At 40.3% G+C, this 24,726-nt stretch overlaps 1 protein-coding gene across 2 annotated transcripts in view; it reads left to right on the forward strand.

Moving 5' to 3' along the window:
• Window positions 1–24,726, forward strand: part of WWP2 (WW domain containing E3 ubiquitin protein ligase 2) — a 165,639-nt gene that overhangs the window by 100,526 nt on the left and 40,387 nt on the right. For both annotated transcript variants that reach the window (XM_049863730.1, XM_049863731.1), the window contains 2 exons: window positions 2,182–2,309; window positions 13,383–13,593. In XM_049863730.1, coding sequence (XP_049719687.1) covers window positions 2,182–2,309; window positions 13,383–13,593 — 339 coding nt within the window. The remainder of the gene's footprint in view (window positions 1–2,181; window positions 2,310–13,382; window positions 13,594–24,726) is intronic.

Genomic DNA, 24,726 nt, shown 5'->3' on the forward strand with positions numbered 1-24,726 from the left:
AACTCAAAAGTGTATAAGCTCAGTGAAGAAAACCAGAGAAATGTAGAAAAGCACAAAAGTGAAAGTTAAAAGCTTCCATGTTCTCATTATCCAAACATAATCCCTGTTAACATTTTAGTTTATGCCCATCTTGTCAGAAAAATCTGTTTCTTGCACTAGAGAAGGAAGGTGGTGGTGGCAGTTCATATACACTTAGGAGGCTCATTACTTCTTGCACCGCAGGCTTGTCCAACAGTCGGGACTAGAGAGTCTCAGCAGCAGGGATGTTCCGGTGGAGGCAGATCCTCCCAGTGGAGGAACTTTCTAATATAGGTTTTAATTAATGACGCCATTGGCCAAGTGACCGGTAAAAGAGCAGCCTGGGCATAATTCAGTCTGACTCTTGAGGTCAGAGTGCCTGGATTTGAATTTCTGCTTCATTGCTTACTTTCTGTAGGACTTCTCTGTGTCTGTTTTCTCATCTGTAAAATGGGAATGATAATAGTAAGCTAAGTAGCCCTGGGGAGCCCTGGTGGCACAGTAATTAAGAGCTTGGCTGCTAACCAAAATGTTGGCAGTTTAAATCTACCAGCTGCTTCTTAGAAACCCTACGTGGTAGTTCTGCTCCATCCTTTAGGGTCGCTATGAGTCAGAATCGACTTGACGACAACAGGTTTGATTTAGTTTTGGGTAAGCAGCCCTGGTGGTGCAACAGTTAAGCAGTCATCTGCTAACCAAAAGGTCAGTAAAATGGTTTGAGTCCACCCAGTGGCTCCACGGGAGAAAGGACCTGGTGATGTGCTCCCATAAAGATTCAGCTTAGAAAATCCTATGAGTCGGAATCAGCTGGATGGCACCCAATGATAACAACAATAGTAAGCTACCTCTAGGATTGCCGTATTCAGTGAGACTATATGTAAAGTACATACCACAGTGCCTGGCTCGAAGAAAATTTGTACTTCCATGTTGTTGTCAGGCGCTGTTGGGTCAGTTTTCTACTCATAGTGACCATGTGTGACAGATCACCACTACTGTCCCATAGGGTTTTCTTGGCTGTAATCCCACAGAGCCACTGGGTGGGTTTGAACCACCAACTTTGGTTAGCAGCTGATGCACTACCAACAAAAAACCCAAACCAAACCTGTTGCCGTCGAGTTGATTCCAACTCATAGTAACCCTATAGGATAGACTAGAACTGCCCCATAGGTTTCCAAGGAGCAGCTGGTGGATTCAAACCACAGACCTTTTGGTTAGCAGCTGAGCTCTTAACCACTGCGCCACCAAGGCTCTGTACCACAGGGCGCCTATATATTTTCATAGGCAGTATTATTACTTTAATTGTTGATGTTACTCTTATTGCCCTATCTCACGTGGTATAAATTGTGCTCTGGGCCTCTGTTTTGTTAGCTGGAGAGGGGTGCTCTTATCTTCACTGGATAATATTTAAACCATCTCACTGTTGAGGAGTAGCAAATAGTAGAATAATCTCTGTTGGGGAAGCAGCTGAATTGAAAAGCAGTGAGACTTAGACATTTTTACTGAGTGGACGTAGTCAAGCTTCAAAAGGATCTTGGGAATGCGTACTACTTGTCACCTTGGGCTCTCTGAAGATTCCACTATTTTCTTTGTGTTGTAGATCCATTTCTGCATTGTTCCTCATTTACTTCGAAGGACTGTTAAGTCTGTTTTAGTCATCTTTCTAGGTAGAACATAACATATACATTAACTTAAGTTGTTTAATACCTTTGACTTCATTCCAAAGGGAAGTGTCTTTTTAGCTGTAGAGAAAGTTGTTGATTTGAATAAGTTTTGGGCTCTTTTTGCCCAGTGGGAGAAATATTTCATCTGTAGCCTGTCCAGTGATTCTTGTTTATTTCTAATATTTTAGCCCAATAAAAATAATGTGATGGTCATAGGGTATTTTGCCAGTTATTTCAGATGTGGGAGCAATTCACTCTGGATTTGTTTACCACAAGTGGAAAATTTTACAAGAAGTTGCCTTCTGTGCTTTTACCAAGAAGGAAGCATACCTGGGTCTCTCTGTTTGGAGCCAGGTTCTGTTGAATCAAAGACTAGTAGGGCTATTAATAGGTCTTGTTTCCAATAAATAGTGTGCGAGAGAATACGGTGACTTAAGTGGGACACACTTCTTTCTTTTTCCTAGTGACTTATGTCTGTCTGCTCTATTCTTTGAACCCCCAGGACGCACAGACATTCAGGTGGTTCAGGCAGAACAACCACAGGATCCAACGAGCAGAGCCCTGGTACTAGGAACCGGCACCGCCAGCCCATCAAGAACCCAAGTCACAATGGCTTGCCCAATGGCACAGGTGAGTGATAGCATGGAGCACTAGCCTGGAGCAAAGCAATGGCCTTGAACCTGTTCTAATGTGGAGTTGGGACTGTGCCTCCAGTAAAAGAACATGAGTTTAACTGTCAGAATATAGGGTAGTTGAGAGAAGACTCCAGCATTAAAATGAGTTTGAAACCAACAGTTTTCCAGTAGACCCATTTTTTTTTAATCTCTGGCTTAGTCTCTATAGCCAAGGTTATTCTTTATATTACTGTGCTTTTCATATTTTTGTCATTTCTTATCAACACTGGATTTCATTCGGGGGGGGGGAATATCTTATTTATATATGACAAATTTTTTATTTCTTTAACTTAAGGAAATTATCAGACTAGGGGAAAAGAGGACTGTATTGTTGCTAAGAGCTGGGTTAAAGAAGATGGCAGCACTATTGAATGCATTGGGATGCTGACCACTAGACTACCTCTGGTGGCTGTGCTGGGGCTGTTCTAGTGAGGGTTCCATTCGAGAGTAGACAATTAGCCCTGTCACATACGCATAAAACCTCTCTACTCTTGGCTCTGCCTACCTCTAAGTGGGAAGGGAAAGACCTATTTCAAAACAAGTCATTTTTTGCCATGCTTTCATAGTCTCATAGTGTTGGATTTGAAAGAAAGAAAGAAAGAAAGAAAGAAAAAAAAACATTTATTCTAAACTTCTTGAAGATTGTCAAATCTTTAGTGAGTACTGGTCATTTGGTGATTTGTCTTAATTTGAAACAGTTGGGAAGGGACATGGACGTTTCAATAAGCTGTAGGTGGGACGTACAGGTGTTTAAATGCAGGTGACACTGAAATCATTTTATAGATGCTTTTTTAGCATAGGCTTGGCATGAAGAACAAGAAATCTGTGGCAGCAGAGCTTCATGTAAGGGTTATCATGGCAGTGCTACTGACCTTTCTGTGACACACTTACTGGGTAGAAGAAATGTCTTTGAGTTACTCTATAAAAACTTTCAGTTCTTCAGCAGCATCGTGTGGAAGTTCCAGAGCCCCTCTGTTATTTTTAAGCCATTGCTGTATTGTACCGTTGTCGACAATAAACTGCGGGTGTGGGGTGCCACGCAAGGCTCGCTATGAGAGCCACGGTTTGACTTTCTCCCCGGAGTTTGGGGTTTGACTGAGGAATTGTGTTAACTAGCTAGCCCTGACGCTTGAGGACTAGATGAGCTGGAGGTGAGGAGTGGTAGCAGCTGCCTTCTCGCCCGCCTGGAGCTCCTGTGCCAACCTCTGTATTTATGTGCTAGAACATCCAGTAAGAGTTTGGCCTGGGCTTCCCATCTGTGTAAAGGAGACAGCATGGTGGCAGCTGTGAAGAGTGTTATAGAGAATCATGTGCACCTCTGTGAGTACCAGTAAACAAACTTCTCTTAGAAGAATGTCTTTTACGGAAAAAGGCCAACATTTTCAAATGGGAAAGGAAAAACTGGCTTTTTGGAACCAGTTGTTTCCCAGATGCCATGGCTGAGCTACCAACCACTTTATTCTTCCAGAAGCCAACATTATTGTGATATTGGTTTCCCTCAGCCATCTTGGCTTTCCTTATAAAAACTATAGATAAATTGACTTTATATGGTGATGGTCTTTGAGTCACTCCTCTTGGACATTTAAACAGATCTGTATTTCCCCTACATTTACTTTTAGGTACCTTTGTATATTGTGGTTGTCTCCAGGAACATCATGTTCTAGCAGACAAGGCAGGTGCCAGCCATGTCTTCGGAAAGCCAAGTGTCTCTAACCCCAAACTGCCTTGGAAATGTTTTATGGTGGTATATCTGAATGTCCAAACTGTTCCTAAAACCCATCTGTAAAGGGCAGTAGTTGTATTTCAGGACTTTTTGCCTGTTAATATACTAATGCCTTGGCCTCCAGCTCTCCCCTTTCTGCTGTGATGGCAGTTCAACTTTGCCTTACAGACAGCCTGGGCTTCATAGCCTCTTTTATGTCTGCCTGAAGGGTTCAGAAATACCTCAGATTTACTTTGGGACGCAGGCAGAAGAACAGGACTAGCGGGACGTCTGAAGATGTGGATGTGGACATCTTCATCCTTCAGTATGTTGCTCTTAGAACTGTGAGGGCCAATGCCAAGGTGGTGGTGGTAGTGATCCCTGCCTCCAGGAAATGTCTTCATAGACCTACAAGATTTATTTAGCAAGCCTTTTTGACTGTGCTGTGCAGTTAAGCATGAAAAAGATATTTGCGCAGAAATGGAGCTGAGTTTTGGGTGGTTTTTTCATGTTGTCACAAACATAAAGTGTCCATTTTTATAAAATGAAAGTAAATGGCAGCCAGTCTGTATAAATGCAATATTCCTAAATTTTAGAAGCAGCAGAATAGAGAAGTAAACTAATGGTATAGCACTTCATTGAGACTTGTGTGGAATGATTTGCTTTCTAATTTTTTTTTTTATTGCAAACGTTACTCCCCAAAAGTTGTACCTCTGACTCCTCTGTTAAATATGATTTCCGTGCACATCGGTGGGGAGTCATACAGACTGCACTCAGATCCTGACTCCCCACATACTAGTTGTAGACCCTGCCCAGGTGACTTTCTGGGCCTTAGTTTTCTCACATAAAATTAAGACAAGAGCATATGTCTCATAGGGTCATTATAAGGAACAAATTATATAAAACATGTAGAACGCTTGGCATAGTGCCTGGCACATAGTAATCTCCCAAAGTTAATGATTTTTTTTTTGAGTAATTTCAAACAGTCATAATTATGTAGTATGTATATATGTTCGTTCTTTATTTTGTTATTTCTTATACACACTTCTAAGTATTTATGCTGTCTCTGTGTTTACCTTTTTTAGTGGCCCCATGCTATTTTGTAGTTAATATCCCATAATTCTTTAACCATTCCTTAATTCTTGTGTATTTCCTTATCGTAAAAAAAATTCTACTGTAAGTACCTTTGCATATAGCCTTCTTTTTTCTTAGAATGAAATTCATGAGTCATAAATAGGAATTTTTTAAAGAATGGGATTTGGTGTGTATTACCAGATGCTTTCCAAAAGGACTGAAGAAATCATATATCCAAAAGCAGTGTAAAATTTTCATAAAGTGGTATGTGAGGTTAATTTCCCCTGAAGCCTTGTCTATCATTTTTTAAATTGGTTTGTTATTTTTGCTAACAGATATTAAGTGCCATTCCTGCATTTCTTCAATTACTGGGTGATAGACTATTTCTTTTCTCTTGTGTGACTTTTCATAATGTTTCATTATTTGCCCTTTGGAGATTTAGAAGTTTATAGATTTGTGTAAGCTCTTCATATATCCTAGGTAAAAATTTTTATCTGTTATGTTTATGATTATATGTTTTCTGCCTATATCATTGTTTTGCATTTTGTCTTCTGTTCCATGGCTTTTGTAAAAAAAACAGGGGCATGGATTAAAAATTAAAAAAATTATTACGTCTGACCCTTTTTTATCTGTGATTTCACCTTTTGCTCTGTGAAAAGACTCTCTTTCTGTAGATAGGAAAGTTTATTCTGTTTTCTCCTACCTTTGTTCCCCATGATGTGACTAAAAGAAAAAACAAAAAATAATTCTACTAAAATAGATACCTCTCTCACACACACATACATACACACAACGAGGGCTGGATCTAAATTAGCTTTTCTTTATATTGGGATCCTATTATCCCAGAAACATTAAGTAGTTTATTTTCTCACTGTGATTTTACTTAGTATCACATATCCCATTCTTACATATAATAAGAATTTATTTCTGGACTCTTTACTCATTCTGATTATTTGTTTCTGACTTTGAGCCAGGCTGTGATGTGTTATAGTATGTTTTTTTTTACATCTAGGAGGCCTAGTCCTGTCCTGCCTTCTTATTTTTTTTTCTATAATATTCTTTTGGTAGTTTATAAATTTTCTAAACAAATTTAGACTTGAATTCTTAGAAGTGTGGTGGAATACAAATGGGAGTTGTGTTAATCTATATATTGATGGGTGGGAAAAATTTAAACTTCCCGTCTGGTGACATGGTATAGCTTTGTTCATTTTTAAGTTTTCCTTCTCTTTTCCCATGTAATTAAATTTTTTTTTTTTTTTTTTTTAAATATAAGCCTCATGCATCCTGTGTCACATGAATTATTTTTGTAGTTTTGGTTGCTCTGGTGAAAGCTGACTGATCCACTGCATCGGAAGTGCAATTGTTTAGGTTTCACTTATGAGACATACAACTTCTTTAATGACTTGCTTTACTGTGGAGCATATGTTATGAGGTGATCTTCAGTGTAAAAAGCTTCAGTTGTTGGCAATTGCCTTCTACGTGCCTAAGTGTAAAGGCTGGAAAGACCTGTGTATTCACCAGTAGCCTGCTCCACCATGTGCACCTACGGATCTTGGAACACCCAGTGAGCTGGCACTGTGTCTAAGGTTAAGGGGAAGAATTTCTAATTCTTGATCTTTTTTTGGCTGTGACTGGAGTATGTCTTAGTCTTAAATGAATATCTGATTCATAAAGTTAGGATGTTTAACCAACATCACAGAGGGAACCTTGTGAAATGCCTGCAGTTGCAGAAACCAGAGGCTCAACTGCCATTTTACCTACTTACCCCATTTACCCTCTCACCTTGGTACACGGTTCTTCTTTCCATACCGGAAAGCCATCTTACTTCCCTAAGCCGTCTTACTTCCCTTATCCAATCCCCAACATACACACAATTGTTTTTACCCCATGGTGTCCTGGATTTGAGTACCATTTCTGCTTCTTGCTCATTACTTTGAACCTCTGTTAATGGTACCTCAGTTTTCTCTTCAGTAAAATGGAAATAATAAAAATCTTCCTCATAGGGCACTAAGAGGGTAAGTGAACTAATCAAAGTGAACTTGTTAAAGGCAATGGAGGATCCTGAACTGGATCCTAGAACTGAAAGAGGACATTAGTGGAAAAGCTGGTAACATCCAAATAAAGTCTGGAGTTTAGTTAATAGTAATGTACTAATGTTAATTTTTTTTTTAGTTTTGACAAATACGTCATGATTATGTAACATTAGAAGACACCGGGTGAAGGGCACACTATCTTTGCACTACCTTTGTAACTTTTCTAAAAATTCAAAATTATTCCAAAATAAAAGTTTATTATTTTTTAAAAGACCCTGCTTTACAATTAGTAATGTACAAATTTCAGGTAGTTTTATTTCAAATCTTTCTTTTGTTAGATTATTAGGTTTATTTAACAAGTCTTTTTTTTTTTTTTTTTTAAATAGAGATCAAAGTTTATTTGTGGTTACCAGGGGTGGGAAAGAGGGGGAAAGGGTGAGGAGTTATTGCTTATGGAGTTTTGGTTTATGGTGATGGAAAAATTGCATTGATTAAGGGTGGGGTTGCACAGCCTATTAATTGCTGTCACTAAGTTGTACATCTATAAAAAGTGGAATTGGCAAAAGTGTAATAGATATATTTATTAACAATAACAAAAAAAGATTAGCTGCTAGGCTACGGAGCCAAACACCTCATGGGATTTGGTTCCTTGGTTGGAGGTTTAGGGTCAGGATTTCATGGGATATCCCAGTTATTTAACAAGTCTTTATTGAGCAAACATTTATCAAATGCCATTTTTGCGAAGTACTAAAGACATTGTAAAGAAGTATAAGATTAGGCCCCTACCCTATAATCTGTTTCCAAAAAGAAAGTTGAAAATGCATCGTCAGCTACATATCAGCACAGCAGGTTTCACAATGGTTGTGTGGTTGTGTAGAACGCAGGTGCTATGGACTCTGAAGACAGAATAATCACCCTAGGCAGAAGTGGTGGGGAGGGCACCCTGGAAGGAGGGCTGATGTGAGCAAAGACATGGAGGCAAGAATGGAGGAGATAGAGTGGAAGTAGTAAAAAGTAAGGAAATAAGAGTAGAAAAGTTGTGTATATCAAATAACTAGGATTAATGGTTACAGAACATTGGCCATATTGAATGAGAGAAGGTGTAAAATATAGCAGTTCTTTAAGACAGGATGAAATTGTATTGATGACCCACTTTTTCTCTCTACTTGAAGCCACATGATGGTTTGAATATGGTACCCTGTCACTGGTTTGCCAGAGTGACTTTGGGCCAGTAACTTAATTTTTCTGAACTTTAGTTTCTTCTGACTATAATCTATGATGGGGTGGATTTACCTCTGAGGTTCTTTTAAGCTCTCATGTTCTGTATATATACAGTTGGAATCGACTCAACGGCAGTGGGTTTGGTTTTTATATATATTTATATTTTATATATACATATATATGTAAAAAAATATATTTTTTATTCTTATATATGTGTGTATATATATACACACACATATATATACACACACAGAGACACACACAGACATACAGACATATACATACACAGTCTTTGAGAGCAGAGTGTGTAAGCATGGGCACAGAAAGCTTGTCAACACTAGGATATCCAGCTTTCATGTTTTTCCATTTCCAAATCCAGACTCAAGGTGTACCACTAAGCAGATGAGCTACTCTGGTGAATCAAAGGCTCCTGGGTAGTCCTGTAAACAGATACAGTCCTGGTGGGAACCCTTCTAACTAGATTTGCAGGTTAGGCAAATAGTTGATAAAGGACAGTTTCTCTTTGTAGAAGTATTCCAGCTAATAAATGAAGAAGGCTTAAAAGAATTAGGAGACCTGGTGGTGCAGCGGTTAAGAGCTCAGCAGCTAACCAAAACATCCACAGCTTGAATCCAACAGCTGCTCCTTGGAAACCCTATGGAGCAGTTCTACTCTGTCCTGTAGGGTCACTATGAGTCGGAATTGACTCGTTGGCAATGGGTTCTTTTGGTTTTTAATAGAATAATTAGAATATTACTATTTTGCAGCCTCCAGTGAATTAATGGATTTGGGCAATAATCATCAATGGTGGCTAACATGGCAAAAGAGAGACAACTAGAAATTATGTGCCTTCTCCATCTGTGCCACAAAAATTGAATATATATAAAATTTAAAAGAATGTTTAAATGAACCCATCACCCAACTTCAACTATTATTGACTCATGGCCATTTTAATTTCATCTGCAGGCCCATCTATCTCTCTTCTCCCCACTTCTTCTCCTTACTCCCAGATTATTGCATTTAAATTTTTGATATTACCAAATCGTTCTCCAAAGACTTCTGGCAATTTCCACTCCCACCAGCAATATGTGAAAATGGCTGTTTTCCTTATACCCTTGCCAGTGTGTGATTAAATATTTTCATCCTGGTCAATCTGATAGATTAAAAAATGGTATTTCATTATACCCTTAAATTACACTTCTTGTATCATAATTGAAATTGAGCATTTTTCATATGTGAAAGAGTAATTTATATTTCCTTTACTGTTAGGTGTTTGTTCATATTTTTCATCTTTTTCTTGTTGATTTGTAGAGGTTCTTTTTCATATGAAAGAAATTAGTCATTGATTTGTAATATGAGTCGGTAATAATTTTTCCCAGTTTGCTGTTTTTCTTTTGACGTTGCTTATGGTGTTTTTTGCTATGTAGAAATTTTTAATTTTAATGTAGTTGAATTCATCAATCTTTTATGGCTTCTACATTTCATGTGATGCTTCAAGAAGTCTTCACTTTGAGATTATAAAGGCATGCTTCCCTGTTTTCTTTAGTTCCTCTGTAGTTTCATTTTTTTATGTCAACATTTCTGATCCACCTGGAATTTATTTTGATGTAAAGAATGAGTTAGGGGTACAACTTAATTTTTTCCCAAGTGTACTACCCAGTCGTCCCAGCAGTGTTTATTGAATAATCCATTTAAAATGGCATCTTTGTAAAGTTAATAAATAAAATGCCATCTTCGTCATATACTAAATTGGTATGTGTATTGAATTCTGCTTCTGCATTTTCTTGTATTCCTCTAGCAGTATCACACTGTTTTAATTGTCGTAGCTTTGTAGTATACTTTAATACTTTAGAGAACCAGTCTTCCTACACACTCTTCTTCTTTAAACTTTCGTAACTATTCTTGTGTATATATTTTTCCTTATACGTTTTAGAATGAATTTATCTAGCTCTCAAACTCACGATTATGTCTTTTTTAAGTTGGAATTGAGTTAAATTTGTAGATTCGCCTAAAGAGAATTGACATATATTGTGTTTTACTAACTTGGATGAGATAGAATAGAAATATAAATGTAAAACCTTGCATTTATGTTGGGGAAACATCAGTTGCACAGGATTTAGTCATTTATTAAACAAGTTATTTAATTTATGTTCCAGACAGTATTTCATACACAGAGGAGAAAGCAAATGAATAAATTGTAGGCAGTCCCTAGCCTCAGGCTCTTATTATTTGGTAAGACCAAACTTGGCATCATATCTTGTGAAGAAATTTTAGTTTCAGCTGATGGCCAATCTCATGTTAGCCAGTTGGGTCATGTGGTTGCTTCAGAGTTATTACAGTCTTGGCTCACATTAGAACACGTGCAGAGGGAGGAGCAGAGTGTGCGAATGAGTGGTCCGGGCTCTGGAGGCAGACAGTCCCATTAAAACCCATTGCCTTTGATTCTGACTCTTAGCAGATAGTCCAAAACCAAAAACCAAACCCATTGCCGTCGAGTCGATTCCGACTCATAGCGACCCTACAGGACAGAGTAGAACTGCCCCATAGAGTTTCCAAGGAGCGCCTGGTGGATTCGAACTGCCAATCTTTTGGTTAGCAGACATAGCTTTTAACCACTACACCACCAGGGTTTCCTAGCAGACAGTAGGGTTGTGAAATAGTTGCCATGTGACCTTGGGCAGGTTATTGACTTCTCTGAGACTCAGTTTCCTCAACTGCAAAATGGGGGATGTTAGTTGTACTTAATTCTTTGACGGGGGTGGGGGAGGATTGCATGTGAGGCTTAAATGCGATAATCCATGTAAAGTGCTTTGCACCTTGTCTGGCACACACCGAGCGTCCCATAAATGTTAGCTGCTGTTGTGGTTAGCTGCTTTTGAGTTGACACCTGACTCATAGAGACTCTATGCGCAATGGAATGAAATGCTGCCAGGAGCTACGCCATCACCATGATTGGTTGCAGATTGGACCATTGTGATTTATAGGGTTTTTACTGGCTGCTTTTTAGAAGTAGATTGCCAGGCCTTTCTTCCAAAGGTTAACTAGTATATTTGTATTGCTGTTTATATTGGTAATCTGACTCTGCTGGTCTGATGGTATTTGAATTATTATGTTCAGTTCCTGATATCATTATTTAGCAGCAGCAATAGAAGATGATATCTAGAAGACGGCAGCCAGATGCATGGTAAGGACGAGGGTGTAGAAACAGGGCCATTTAAAAAACAATGAAGAAATGGTGAGCCTTTACACTGGAAAAGAGATGGCTAATGAGAAACAAGGTGGCCAGATACTTGTTTCACATTGCTTTGGTGTGGGGATGGGAAACTAAGACCAGCTAGTTGAATTGAAATTAACATAATAAAAACCTTTCTGGCAGTTACATCTGTTCAACAATAAAATGGCTCTGTAGTGAGCTCCCTGTCAGAGGAATGCTCAAGAAGCTGGATAACCATTTGTTAGGAAAACTATAAAAAGAGTATTTGAATTAGGAAGATGAGGCTAAAAGACGACGAAGTGTTTTTCCTACGAAATTCTAGTATAAATGTATGCATATGCAATCACGTAATAGAAAATTCTCCGCATATGCCTTATTCATTTTCAAAGAATTGTAATTCTTCAAAAAACTTATTTGGCTCTTGATTTAGAGGATATTGCAGTGCCTTGGGGTCCTTATGAACATACGTGATCCTCAAAGAAATGGAGAAATAAGCAGACTTGGCAACTGCTTGTTTCACTTCTGTCTCTGTCTTTTGTTACCTTGGAGACAAGTCCCTTAGCTTCTGAGCCCCATCTTTTTCATCTGGAGCACTAATCCTTGCTTCCTACTTTGAGCATGAGTCTTTAAAAGAATAAAAACATTATTGGAAGTTTTCTGCCTTCTTTTGTGTTTGGAGCTTTTTTTTCTTCCCCTTTGATATTTCTTTGTTAAAAATTTTTTTTATTATGTTTTAGGTGAAAGTTTACAGCACAAATTAGTTTCTCATTCAAAAATTTATACACAAATTGTTTTATGACATTGGTTGCAATCCCCACAATGTCTCAGCATTCTGCCCCTTTCCGTTTATACTCTGGGTTCCCGGTTTCCATTCTTAGGTTTCCTGTCCCTTTCTGCCTTCTTCTTTGCTTTTGGGTAGGTGTTGCCCTTTTGGTCTCATATACGTGATTGAACTAAGACGACGTTCCTCACGTGTGTTTTATAGGCCTGTCTGATCTTTGGCTGAAAGGTAGCCTTGGGGAGTGGCTTCAGTTCTGAATTAGCAGCGTGTCCAGGGGCCATAGTCTCAGGTTCCTCCAGTCCCTTTCAGACCAGTAAGTCTGGTCTTTTTTTTTTTTTGCCACCTTGAATTTTGTTCTACATTTTTCTTCCACTCTGTCTTAGAACCCCCTATTGTGATCCCTGTTCCAGCAATCGGTGGTGGTAGCTGGGCGCTGTGTAAGTTCTTTTGGGCTCAGGTTGGTGGAGGCTGTGGTTCGTGTGTTCCGTTAGTCCTTTGGACTGATATTGTCTGGAGCTTTTTGAAAGAAGGTGTTATTCTTGCCTAGTAGACAACTGGCAGGTTTAAAGAAAAGTATATGACCCTAAAAATTTGGCTTTGGCCCTACTCCAAAGGGTCACCATGAATCGGAATCGACTCGACAACAGTGGGTTTGGTTTTGTTTTTGGTTTGCTCCATTTAGCACCAAAACCCTTCCCTGTTATCTTTATCTTTCCTGCTACTTTTTTATTGTAATAAATGTAACCACAGTATGTTATAAAAACCTAATGAAGTTATGTAAAAGAGGTGGTATTTAATTGTTTGAGATTTATCTTTGATTTTCTTAGGTCAGGTGTGACTGGTTTGCTATAATTTCCTAAGTTGTGTATTGTAAGAGCTTTTCCTGTCGCCTAATACATTTACGGTAACATTATAGGTGGTGTGTTAGCATGTTAAACAAATAACGTAATAAACATGAGCAAAATTCTTAGCTGATCTTTAAAATATGATTTCTGCATTTTCAGTGAGTGACGAACCCGCTTCAGCCACTGACCCTGAAGAACCCTCTGTTGTTGGTGTGACATCCCCACCTGCTGCAGTGTCGAGTGTGACTCCAAACCCCAATACAGCCTCTCTTCCTGCTCCGGCCACACCAGCTGAAGGAGAGGAGCCAGGCACCTCGGGCACTCAGCAGCTCCCAGCGACTGCCCAGGCCCTTGATGCTCTGCCTGCTGGGTGAGTGCTTTCTGACCCACAATAGTGCTTCCCCCCGCCCCGAAGACCAAGCCTCCCTCACTGGGGCAGAAACAACATGGTTATTATTACCAAGTGGCCAGTGGCCTCTGGGAAGAGGGGAGGCTGCCATGCATAGGAGCCAGGGAGGTATGGAAGAACTGCTTGCTCTACATAAATCTTAAGAAGAATCTAAATCATCTAGGACGGAATCAATACTACCTTATACCGTGAGTTAGAATGAATAGCTTGACTCTTTGAGTGTGGCTTTTATGGAACAAGGAACTCATTTTGCCTTCCTGAATCATTGGAGGGTGTGTGCATAGATCCTGCGTAGAAAATAGCTTTTCTGTATTGATTTGTGTCTTATCTTCCTATGGAGGACTTAGGCTTTAGACTTTGATACTATATGTTGTCTGGCTCCATGTGGAGCCCTGGTGGCACAGTAGTTAAGAGCTTAGCTACTAACCAAAACGTTGGCAGTTTGACTCCATCAGCTGGTCCTTGGAAACCCTATGGGACAGTTCTGCTCTGTACTATAGGGTCAGTATGAGTCGGAATTGACTCGACGGCAACAGATTTGTTTATTTTTTTTGGCTCCCTGTAGCAAGGTCTGATGTTAACACGGGCTGCCAGTTTTCCTGCCATTCTTTAGATCAGAATTAAATCTTATGGTAAAGACCCTGGATGGTAAGAAGATTGGCCCCAGTAAGCCAAAGGGAAGATCAGGTTTGGCTATGTATTAAGAGCATGGACTTGGGAAACAAATCGATCTGGGTTTGAATCCCTGTTCCATGTATGTGACCTTGACTGAGGGAATTATTGACTCTGAGCTCATGTCCTCCTCTGTAACATGGAGATAATAACCATACATGTCTCTCCAGGAAACTGAGAGGCTCAAATAAGGTGAGACGCGTGAAGCATCCAGTGAACGATGGATGTTGCACCTGGTGAACATTTTTGAAGTGATGGTGAAGGAGCCCTAAAGGAGGGGATTGCTTCTGAACTAGACAGGCTTAGCGACAGTCATTATAGTCAGGGATATTCCCATTGTGGTCCTGCTGTCTGTCCTTGTTATCAGTTTGGTACCAAGGAAACCAGTGTGGTTGCAGTCACCATCAGGCTGATGTTTGCTTGATGTGGTGTGTGGTCTTCTGGGCCCTTACATTCATAAAGGAAGAGAATCAAATTCATCTTCTCTTGCTTGATGTATAATGTGCTATATTATTCTTAACCCACAGTAGAAAAACCCAGATATTGAAACAAAAACCCTAAATCTGAAGGTAAAAATCATGCAGTTTTTACACAGTGTACGTAATGGATCTCTAGCCCTTAGCACCTACCTAACTTATATCTCTTAATTAAGTACACTGAAGGAATGAAAAGTATTGCAAATATTCTTAATATTGAAAACCTGGAGAGAATCAGGGGTGTTGAGGGGCCACTCTGAAAAATTTTTGTGAATTTTTTGATTTTGTGAAAAAATTAATAACCAATTGCTTATATCTAATTACTCCCTACAGAGATGACTTTTCTCTTTTGTATGTGGTAAGGACTACTTGAAAGACCTTTGTTTGGTTTATAATTTCAAATCTGTATGCTGTAATTTTGGGGGAGCAGAGCAGAATCATGTTAGCAGAAGGAGAGAAAATGGCTGCCTGTGTCCCCTGTGAGCTGTTTGTTTTCTTTCCGCTGAGCAAATGCCTGGAAGGCCGGCTTCACTCCTGTGTCAGTCACAGGCAATTAGGGCTAATGGCTCAACATGTCTTTATGTAGGTTGTGTGTGAGGGTTACTGTTCTCAGGGATTGGGCGCTTCCTGTTTCCAGGCAGCTGGAAAACTCCAGGCTCTGAAAAAGCTCTTTATTCTAAGTCTGGTGGATTGAGCAGCCCAGGGAAGCTGATTTCCCTCCCTCGTCCTGCCAGAGGCTGAAACACGTTTCTGAGGTAGAGTTTGAACGGCATCTTTTCCCTGGAGCATTTAGAACGTGACTAGGCCCATGTACAGATCTGAGGAGGCTGCCACCCCCCCTCCCCCCTCCCCCCATTTTAACATGTATGATGGTCCAGAGAAGGGTGGTGGGGGCCCAGTTCTCTAGTCCAGACAGGCTTCCAGGCGCCCATCTCTAAGACGACTAGGAGAACTTGTGCACTTTGTGAGCTGTCTCAGGGCCTCAAGAGCATCAACTGTCTAACTGGAGAGTGCCAGTAGCATGGCTGGTATGTAGTAGTGAGAACAACAGGCTTTCAGCTTTCTGTTCTGTGAGGCAACCCTCAGCAGGCATGCTTTCTACAGTGAGCTTTCAATTCTTTGACCTACTGTCCCCACCCAGTTTATTTACAACTTAAGGAGATCCAGACAAGTTGTTGTTAGGTGCTGTCAAGTTGGTTCCAATTCATAGTGGCACTGACTACAACAGAACGAAATGCTGCCCAATCCTGCACCATTCTCACAGTTGTTGCTATGGTTAAGCTCATCTTGCAGCCACTGTGTCAGTCCGTCTTGTTGAGGGTCTTCCTCTCTTTCACTGACCCTTTACCAAGCATGATGTCCTCCAGGGACAGGTACCTCCTGATAACTGTCCAAAGTACATGAGATGAAGAAGTCTTGTCATCCTCACTTCTAAGGAGCATTCTGGCCTTACTTCTTCTCAGACAGATTTGCTCATTCTCCTGGCAGGCTATGGTATATTCAGTATTCTTTGCCAACACCATAATTCAGAGACATCAATTCTTCTTCAGCCTTCCTTGTTCATTGTCCAGGTTTTGTATGCATATGAGGCAATTGAAGATACCATGGCTTGGGTCAGGTGCACCTTATCCCTCAAAGTGACATCTTTGCTTCTTAACACTTTAAAGAGGTCTTTTGCAGCAGATTTGCCCATTGCAATATATCATTTGTTTTCTTCACTGCTGCTTCAAGACAGGACAGGTTATTTATTCCTGGTATCTTGGCTTCAGGAGTCAAGGAAGCAATGATAGTGAAATGTATCATTCTAATCCAAATACCAACAGAGTCAGTCTCTTGTGTACAGAGAGAGTGAAGTGGCATTACATAGGAAATGTGCTTTCTCCCTGGATTTGCAGAATATCTTTATCTTCTATGAGGATATAGAAATCTAGTTTCTGTTTAATTGAGCATCTACTACTGTCCAAGTAATATATTAAAGATTTTACATGATTCGTTAAACAAAATATTCGTTAGTACTTATGACATGCCAGGTCCAGGGCAAGTGCTTTGCTGAATAAGAAATGGTCCTTGCGCTCAGATTGTTTTAGAATCCCTGCCCTGGGCACTCTGAGTTCTCTTCCTTGGTGAACTCACCCATTCCCTTGGCTTCCACTGGGATCTAAAGTCAACTTCTATGTCTGTATCTTGAGTCCATTCCTCTCTCCTTACCCATTGACCACTGCCTGGATGGCTCCACTTGAGTTTCTTAACCCAGAGTCTTAAATCCAACCTGTCTAAAATGGAACTCATTATCTACCCACCACAGCCTGGCTAGAATCTAGTCTCCATCCTGAAAATGATGCCACCATTCATCTAACTGATCATCAGGCCAGACGTCTTTTCCTTCTTGCTGACATCCATCCAAGCATCAAGCCCTGTATCTCTCTGGCCTTCTAGATCATGCTGTCTCAGGACTCTATACTTTTTTTTCTTAGCACTCATTACAAGTGTCATTTAAATAATGATTTATTGAGTGACTATCTCCCCCACGATACTGTAAGTACCATGTGAGTGGAAATCAGTTCTTTTTTGTCTGCCACTGTATGTCCATCGCTTAGCAAAGTGCTTGATGCATAGTGGGACCCCAGGAAATTGTTGTTAAGTGAAAGAGTGATTCTCTTGACTCTCAAGTCTGTCCACTTTTCTGTATATTTTTGCCATATTCCAGACCAAATTACCATTATCTGTCCCTCAGATGACTATTAGCTATTATTCCCTCTCATCTATTTTGACACTTTTTAAATAAAAATCTGAACATTTCATTCCACTGTTTAAAATGCCACAGTGGCTTCCTATTGCCTTTAGGGATAAATTCCCAAGTCCTTAACAAGGCTTAAAAAACCCTGCATGATACGACCCCACTCACCCTCGAACCTCCCATGGAAGGTACTCTCTGCTTTTTAAGCTCTAGCGACAATAACTTGTTTTAGTTTCACAAATGCACCATCCTCTCACTGCACGTACCTGGTTGCTCTTTCTGAAGCCTTCCTCACTGTTTGTCCATTAATTCCTTTACATCTTCAAATCACAGCTGAATCAATAATTCCTCTGGGGATCCTTCCTGGTAATGTAGAGGAGGTTAAATTTGCGATATGTACTTCTGTTATAACTCTTGTAATTACTTGTCACATGTCTGTTTGGCCTGCTGGGTAGAAAAGTCCAAGATGGCAGGGAGCCTGATACAAAGTAGATCCCCAAGAAATATTTGTAACGAATAAATTTAAATGCCGTCTTTTTTTTTTTTTTTTTTCCCTCTTCTCCTAAATGAATGTATTCTACTTTGATGCCTTGAAGAAACAGCAAGCCGAGGAATATCACATTTTCTTCCCAAGGGCAAGAAAGTTGAATCTGATGCTGTCACTCACTGGGCTGACTAGCTTCTTGTTCAAACATGCATCTCTCACAGGCTCTGAGAGGGTCTTCCCTGCTCACTAGGGGTTCCTTATACACAGAGGGATGCTGGGAAGTGTGTTTCCTCTTGGCTATTGTGTTTCTGGAAACCCTGGTGTTGTAGTGGTTAAGTGCTACAGCTGTTAATCAAAAGGTCAGCCATTCAAATCCACTGGACGCTCCTTGAAAACCCTATGGGGCAGTTCTACTCTGTCTCGTAGGGTCACTATGAGTCAGAATTGACTTGATGGAAATTTTTTTTTTTTACTGTGTTTCTGGAAAACCCTCGTGGCGTAGTCGTTAAGAGCTACGGCTGCTAACCAAAAGATTGGCAGTTCGAATCCAGCAGGCATTCCTTGGAAACACGATGGGCAGTTCTACTCTGTCCTATAGGGTCACTGAGTCAAAATTGACTTGACGGCAATGGGTTTGCTTTTAATGTGTTTCTGAGCCAAGCTAGATTGTTTTCTCAAAGCTTCAGTTGTGTCTATCTCTTTCCAACTTTACCTTCTCTACTCCTTCAGTCTCCTTTACTGAATAATAATGAACAAGGTTGGAGCCCTGGTGGCATGGTGGTTAAGCGCTTGGCTAGTAACCTAAAGGTCAGTGGTTTGAACCCGCTATCTCTCCTCAGGATATCTTTCCTCAGGAGAAAGACATGCCAGTCTGCTTCCTTAAAGATTACAGCCTTGGACAACCTATGGGGCGGTTCTGCTCTATCCTACAGGTTGCTATGAGTCAGAATTGAGGACAAAAGGTTTTGTTTTGTTGTGTTTTTCTGGTTTAGTGAGTAAGGCTCACTTGAGGATTCCAAGTGGTTGTTTTTCAGGTTGGCACCTTGTCTTTCCGACACTTGTAACAGGCTCTGGGCATAAAGAGGTTACACACGTCTGTGTTTTTTTAAGGACTAAAGGTTACCGAAAGCAGGAATACGTTAATCCAAATACAACCCCCTCATACATTTTCTCTCTCTTTATTCTCTAAGAGGCCCTGGTAGAGCAGTGGTTAAGTGTTTGGCTGCTAACCCAAAAGTCCAAAGTTCAAATCCACCAGCTGCTCCTTGGAAACCCTATGGGGCAGTTCCACCCTGTCCTATAGAGTCACTATGAGTTGGAATTGACTCGATGGCAACGGGTGTTTTTGGTTTGTGCCCTAAACTCTCCTGCTTTCTGATGCTTTCAATTAAAAAAAAAAAGTTATTGTGGTAAAACATATATGGTAAAATCTTTGCCATTTTAACCCTTTTTAAGCGTGCAGTTCAGTGACATTAATTGTATTCATAGTATTGTGCGACCATTACCACTATCCATTTCCAAAAGTTTTTCATCACCTGAAACAGAAACTCAGCACATCGTAAGCAATAGCTTCCTATTTCCCCCTCACCCAGCCTCTGGTAATCACTAATAAACTTGTCTTTTACTCATTGTCTGTTCTAAGTATTTCTTGTAAGTGAGATCATACAATATTTGTCCTTTTGTGTCTGACTTATTCACTCAGCGAAATGTTTTCAAGGTTCTTGCATGTCATAACTTTTACCAGAACTTCATTTCTCTTCATGGATGGATAATATTCCATTGTATGGATATACCACATTTTCTTTATCCATTCATCTGTTGGTGGACATAAACTATTTCTACCTTTTGCTATTCTGAATAATGCTGCAAAGAACATTGGCGTACAAGTCTTTGTGTCCCCACTTTAAAAGTCTTTTGGGCACATACCTAAGAGCAGAATTGCGAGGTCATATGACAGTTCTCCCCCACACGTCTGTCAGTTTGTCGTACTATGGGGGCTTGCATGTTGCTGTGATGCTGGAAGCTATGCCACTGGTATTTAGATACCAGCAGGGTCACCCATGGAGGACAGGTTTCAGCTGAGCTTCTAGGCTAAGACAGACTAGAAAGAAGGACCCGGCAGTCTACTTCTGAAGAGCATTAGCCAGTGAAAACCTCATGAATAGCAGCGGAACATTGTCTGATGTAGTGCTGGAAGATGAGCCCCCCCGGTTGGAAGGCACTCAAAAGATGACTGGGGAAGAGCTGTCTCCTCAAAGTAGAGTCGACCTTAATGACGTGGATGGAGTAAAGCTTTCAGGACCTTCATTTGCTGATGTGGCATGACTCAAAATGAGAAGAAACAGCTGCAAACATCCGTTAATAATTGGAACCTAGAATGTATGAAGTATGAATGTAGGAAAATTAGAAATCATCAAAAATGAAATGGAATGCATAAACATCGATATCCTAGGCATTAGTGAACTGAAATGGACTGGTATTGGCCATTTTGAATCAGACAATCATACAGTCTACTATGCTGGGAATGACAACTTGAAGAGGAATGGTTTTGCATTCATCATCAAAAAGAACATTTCAAGATCTATCCTGAAGTACAATGCTGTCAGTGATAGGATAATATCCATACGCCTACAAGGAAGACCAGTTAATACGACTGTTATTCAAATTTAGGCACCAACCACTAGGGCCAAAGATGAAGAAATAGAAGATATTTATCAGCTGCTACAGTCTGAAATTGATCGAACATGCAATCAAGATGCATGGATAATTACTGGTGATTTTAATGTAAAAGTTGGAAACAAAGAAGAAGGATCAGTAGTTGGAAAATATGGCCTTGGTGATAGAAACAATGCTGGAGATCAAATGATAAAATTTTGCAAGACCAATGACTTCTTCATTGCAAATACCTTCTTTCACCAAAATAAACGGCGACTACACACATGGACCTTGCCAGATGGAGCACACAGAAATCAAATTGACTACATCTGTGGAAAGAGACAATGGAAAAGCTCAATATCATCAGTCAGAACAAGGCCAGGGGCCGACTGTGGAACAGACCATCAGTTGCTGATATGCGAGTTCAAGCTGAAACTGAAGAAAATCAGAGCAAGTCCACGAGAGCCAAAATATGACCTTAAGTATATCCCACTTGAATTTTGAGACCACCTGAAGAATAGATTTGACGCATTGAACACTAGTGACCAAAGACCAGATGAGTTGTGGAATGACATCAAGGACACCATCCATGACGAAAGCAAGAGGTCATTAAAAAGACAGGAAAGAAAGAAAAGACCAAGATGGATGTCAGAGGAGACTCTGAAACTTGCTCTCGAACGTCGAGCGGCTAAAGCAAAAGGAAGAATTGATGAAATAAAAGAACTGAACAGAAGATTTCAAAGGGCGGCTCAAGAAGACAAAGTATTATAATGACGTGAAAAGAGCTGGAAATGGAAAACCAAAAGGGAAGAACACGCTCGGTGTTTCTCAAGCTGAAAGAATTGAAGGAAAAATTCAAGGCTCGAGTTGCAGCAGTGAAGGATTCTATGGGGAAAATATTAAATGATGCAGGAAACATCAAAAGAAGATGGAAGGAATACACAGAGTCATTATACCAAGAAGAATTAATCGATGTTCAACCGTTTCAAGAAGTAGCATATGATCAGGAACCGATGGTACTGAAGGAAGAAGTCTAAGGTGCTCTGAAGGCACTGGCAAAAAACAAGGCTCCAGGAATTGATGGAATATCAATTGAGGTGTTTCAACAAACGGATGCAGCGCTGGAGGTGCTCACTCATCTATGTCAAGAAATATGGAAGACAGCTTCCTGGCCAACTGACTGGAAGAGATCCATATTTATGCCTATTCCCAAGAAAGGTGATCCAACCGAATGTGAAAATTATAGAACAATATCATTAATATCACACGCAAGCAAAATTTTGCTGAAGATCATTCAAAAATGGCTGCAGCAGCATATCGACAGGGAACTGCCAGAAACTCTGGCCGGTTTTGGAAGAGGATGTGGAACCGGGGATATCATTGCTGATGTCAGATGGATCCTGGCTGAAAGCAGAGAATACTAGAAGGATGTTTACCTGTGTTTTATTGACTATGCAAAGACATTCGACTGTGTGGATCATAACAAATTATGGATAACATTGTGAAGAATGGGAATTCCAGAACACTTAATTGTGCTCATGAGAAACCTTTACATAGATCAAGAGGCAGTTGTTTGGACAGAACAAGGGGATACTGATTAGTTTAAAGTCAGGAAAGGTGTGCCTCAGGATTGCATTCGTTCACCATACCTGTATGGTATCCTGAGAAAATAATCCGAGAAGCTGGACTATATGAAGAATGGGGCATCAGGATTGGAGGAAGACTCATTAACAACCTGCGTTATGCAGATGACACAACCTTGCTTGCTGAAAGGGAAGAGGACTTGAAGCACTTCCTAATGAAGATCAAAGACCACAGCCTTCAGTGTGGATTGCACCTCAACATAAAGAAAACAAAAATCCTCACAACTGGACCAATGAGCAACATCGTGATAAACGGAGAAAAGATCGAAGTTGTCAAGGATTTCATTTTACTTGGATCCACAATCAACAGCTGTGGAAGCAGCAGTCAAGAAATCAAAAGACGCATTGCACTGGGCAAATCTGCTGCAAAGGACCTGTTTAAAGTGTTGAAGAGCAAAGATGTCGTCTTGAAGACTAAGGTGCACCTGACCCAAGCCATGGTATTTTCAGTGGCATCATATGCATGTGAAAACTGGACAATGAATAAGGAAGACTGAAGAATAATTGATGTTTTTGAATTGTGGCATGGGTGAAGAATGTTGAATATGCCATGGACTGCCAGAAGAAAGAATAAATCTGTCTTGGAAGAAGTGTGGCCAGAATGCTCCTTAGAGGCAAGGATGGCGAGTCTGCGTCCTACATACTTTGGATATGTTGTCAGGAGGGATCAGTCTCTGGAGAAGGACATCATGTGTGGCAAAGTACAGGGTCAGCGGAAAAGAGGAAGACCCTCTATGAGGTGGATTGACACAGTGGCTGCAACAATGAGCTCAAGCATAACAATGACTGTAAGGATGATGCATGACCAGGCAGTGTTTCGTTCTGTTGTGCATAGAGTCCCTAGGAGTCGGAGCTGACTCAACGGCACCTAACAACAACAAGAACATGATAATTCTATGTTTATGTTTTTGAGGAACTGCTGAAGTGTTTTCTGTCAGAGCTACATCATTTTACATTCCCGCCAGCATTGCATAAGCAGTCTAGTTTCTCTGCATCCTGACCAACACTTTTTTTCTGATTAGAGCCATCCTGCTGGGTATGAACTGGCATGTCATTGTAGTTTTTATTTGCCTTTCCCTAGCAGTGGGTTTAGTGACTAATGGGAGTCCTGGTGGCCCAGTGGTTAAGTGCTACAGCTGCTAACCAAAAGGTCAGCAGCTCAAATCCACCAGGTGCTCCTTGGAAACTCTGTGGGGCATTTCTGCTCTGTCCTTTAAGGTCACTATGAGTTGGAACCGACTTGGCAACAGGTGTTTTTTTTTTTTAAAGACTAACGATGTTGAGTATCTTTTCATATGCTTATTTGTCTATCTTCTTTGGGGGAAATGTCTATTCCAGTCCTTTGCTCAGTTTTAAATTTGGGTTATCTTTTTGTTGTTGTTGAGTTTTAGGAGTTCTTTTTATATTCTGGATATTAAACACATATCAGATATGTGGTTCTCAAATATTTTCACCAATTCTGTAGGTTGCCTCTTCACATTCTTGGTAAAGTTCTTTGATGGAAAAATTTTTTTAGTTTTGTTGACATCTAATTTATCTGCTTTTTTCCTTTGTTGCTTATGCTTTTATATAGATTTTAATTTAATTAGCATGAAAAAAACCAATTGGAAGGATGGGGATTTTTCAGATGGCAAATGTCCATTATAGGAGGGGTGCTGGGAAGGCACAGGAAGCATAGTGAGAGAGTGGTCCAGGAAGGGGGCAGTGGGACATGAGGCCACTATGGTTAGCTGGGCCTGCATCTTTTTTTTATCAGCACTGAGCCTACTTTGGGGAATGAGTACTCATTAACAGACTGTGTGTACATGGCTTAGATAAACTCCAAGAGCGTCCAGGTCTCTGCAGCTCACTCAGGCACTTGCACACAGAGGCACATTATTTTACCCTGGCAACCAGCACACTGCTGTGGTTTCTTACATAAGGGAGGGCGTTGTGCTTTGGACTGCCGACTTACCTCCCCGTTGCCTTTTCACACCATCTTTTTTCTCCCTCAGTCATTGACCACTGTGTCTGTTTTCTGCCTCAGACTAGAATTAATTGAGGGAGGGGTGTTTTCTAGATCTTTCGGATTTGCCATCTCCTCAACCACATTCCAAATCATTGAGATCCAGAGGCATTTTCATCAGGTAGTGCTTGAGACGCCACCAAGGATGACATCCTTGTAAGAGTTCTTTGATGTTTTGTTTGTAGAGACACTTTAATAAATGTTGAAACTTGGAGCTTCTCTGCTAAATTATAAATCAGCCACTGCCATTTAATTTCATTCTAAACTGTTTCCACACGAGCCAAAGATTTTTACCCAAGAATTTTTAAAACAGTGCTTCTCGAACTATCTTTGAAGAACCAGTCATTGATTTTTTTTTTTTTTCCATGGTACCATCTCACTGGATTTTCTGCCTTACTCTTTGTCACTCCCTCCCAGGT

This window comes from Elephas maximus, chromosome 21 (assembly GCF_024166365.1).
Source record: "Elephas maximus indicus isolate mEleMax1 chromosome 21, mEleMax1 primary haplotype, whole genome shotgun sequence".
Lineage (NCBI taxonomy): Eukaryota > Metazoa > Chordata > Mammalia > Proboscidea > Elephantidae > Elephas > Elephas maximus.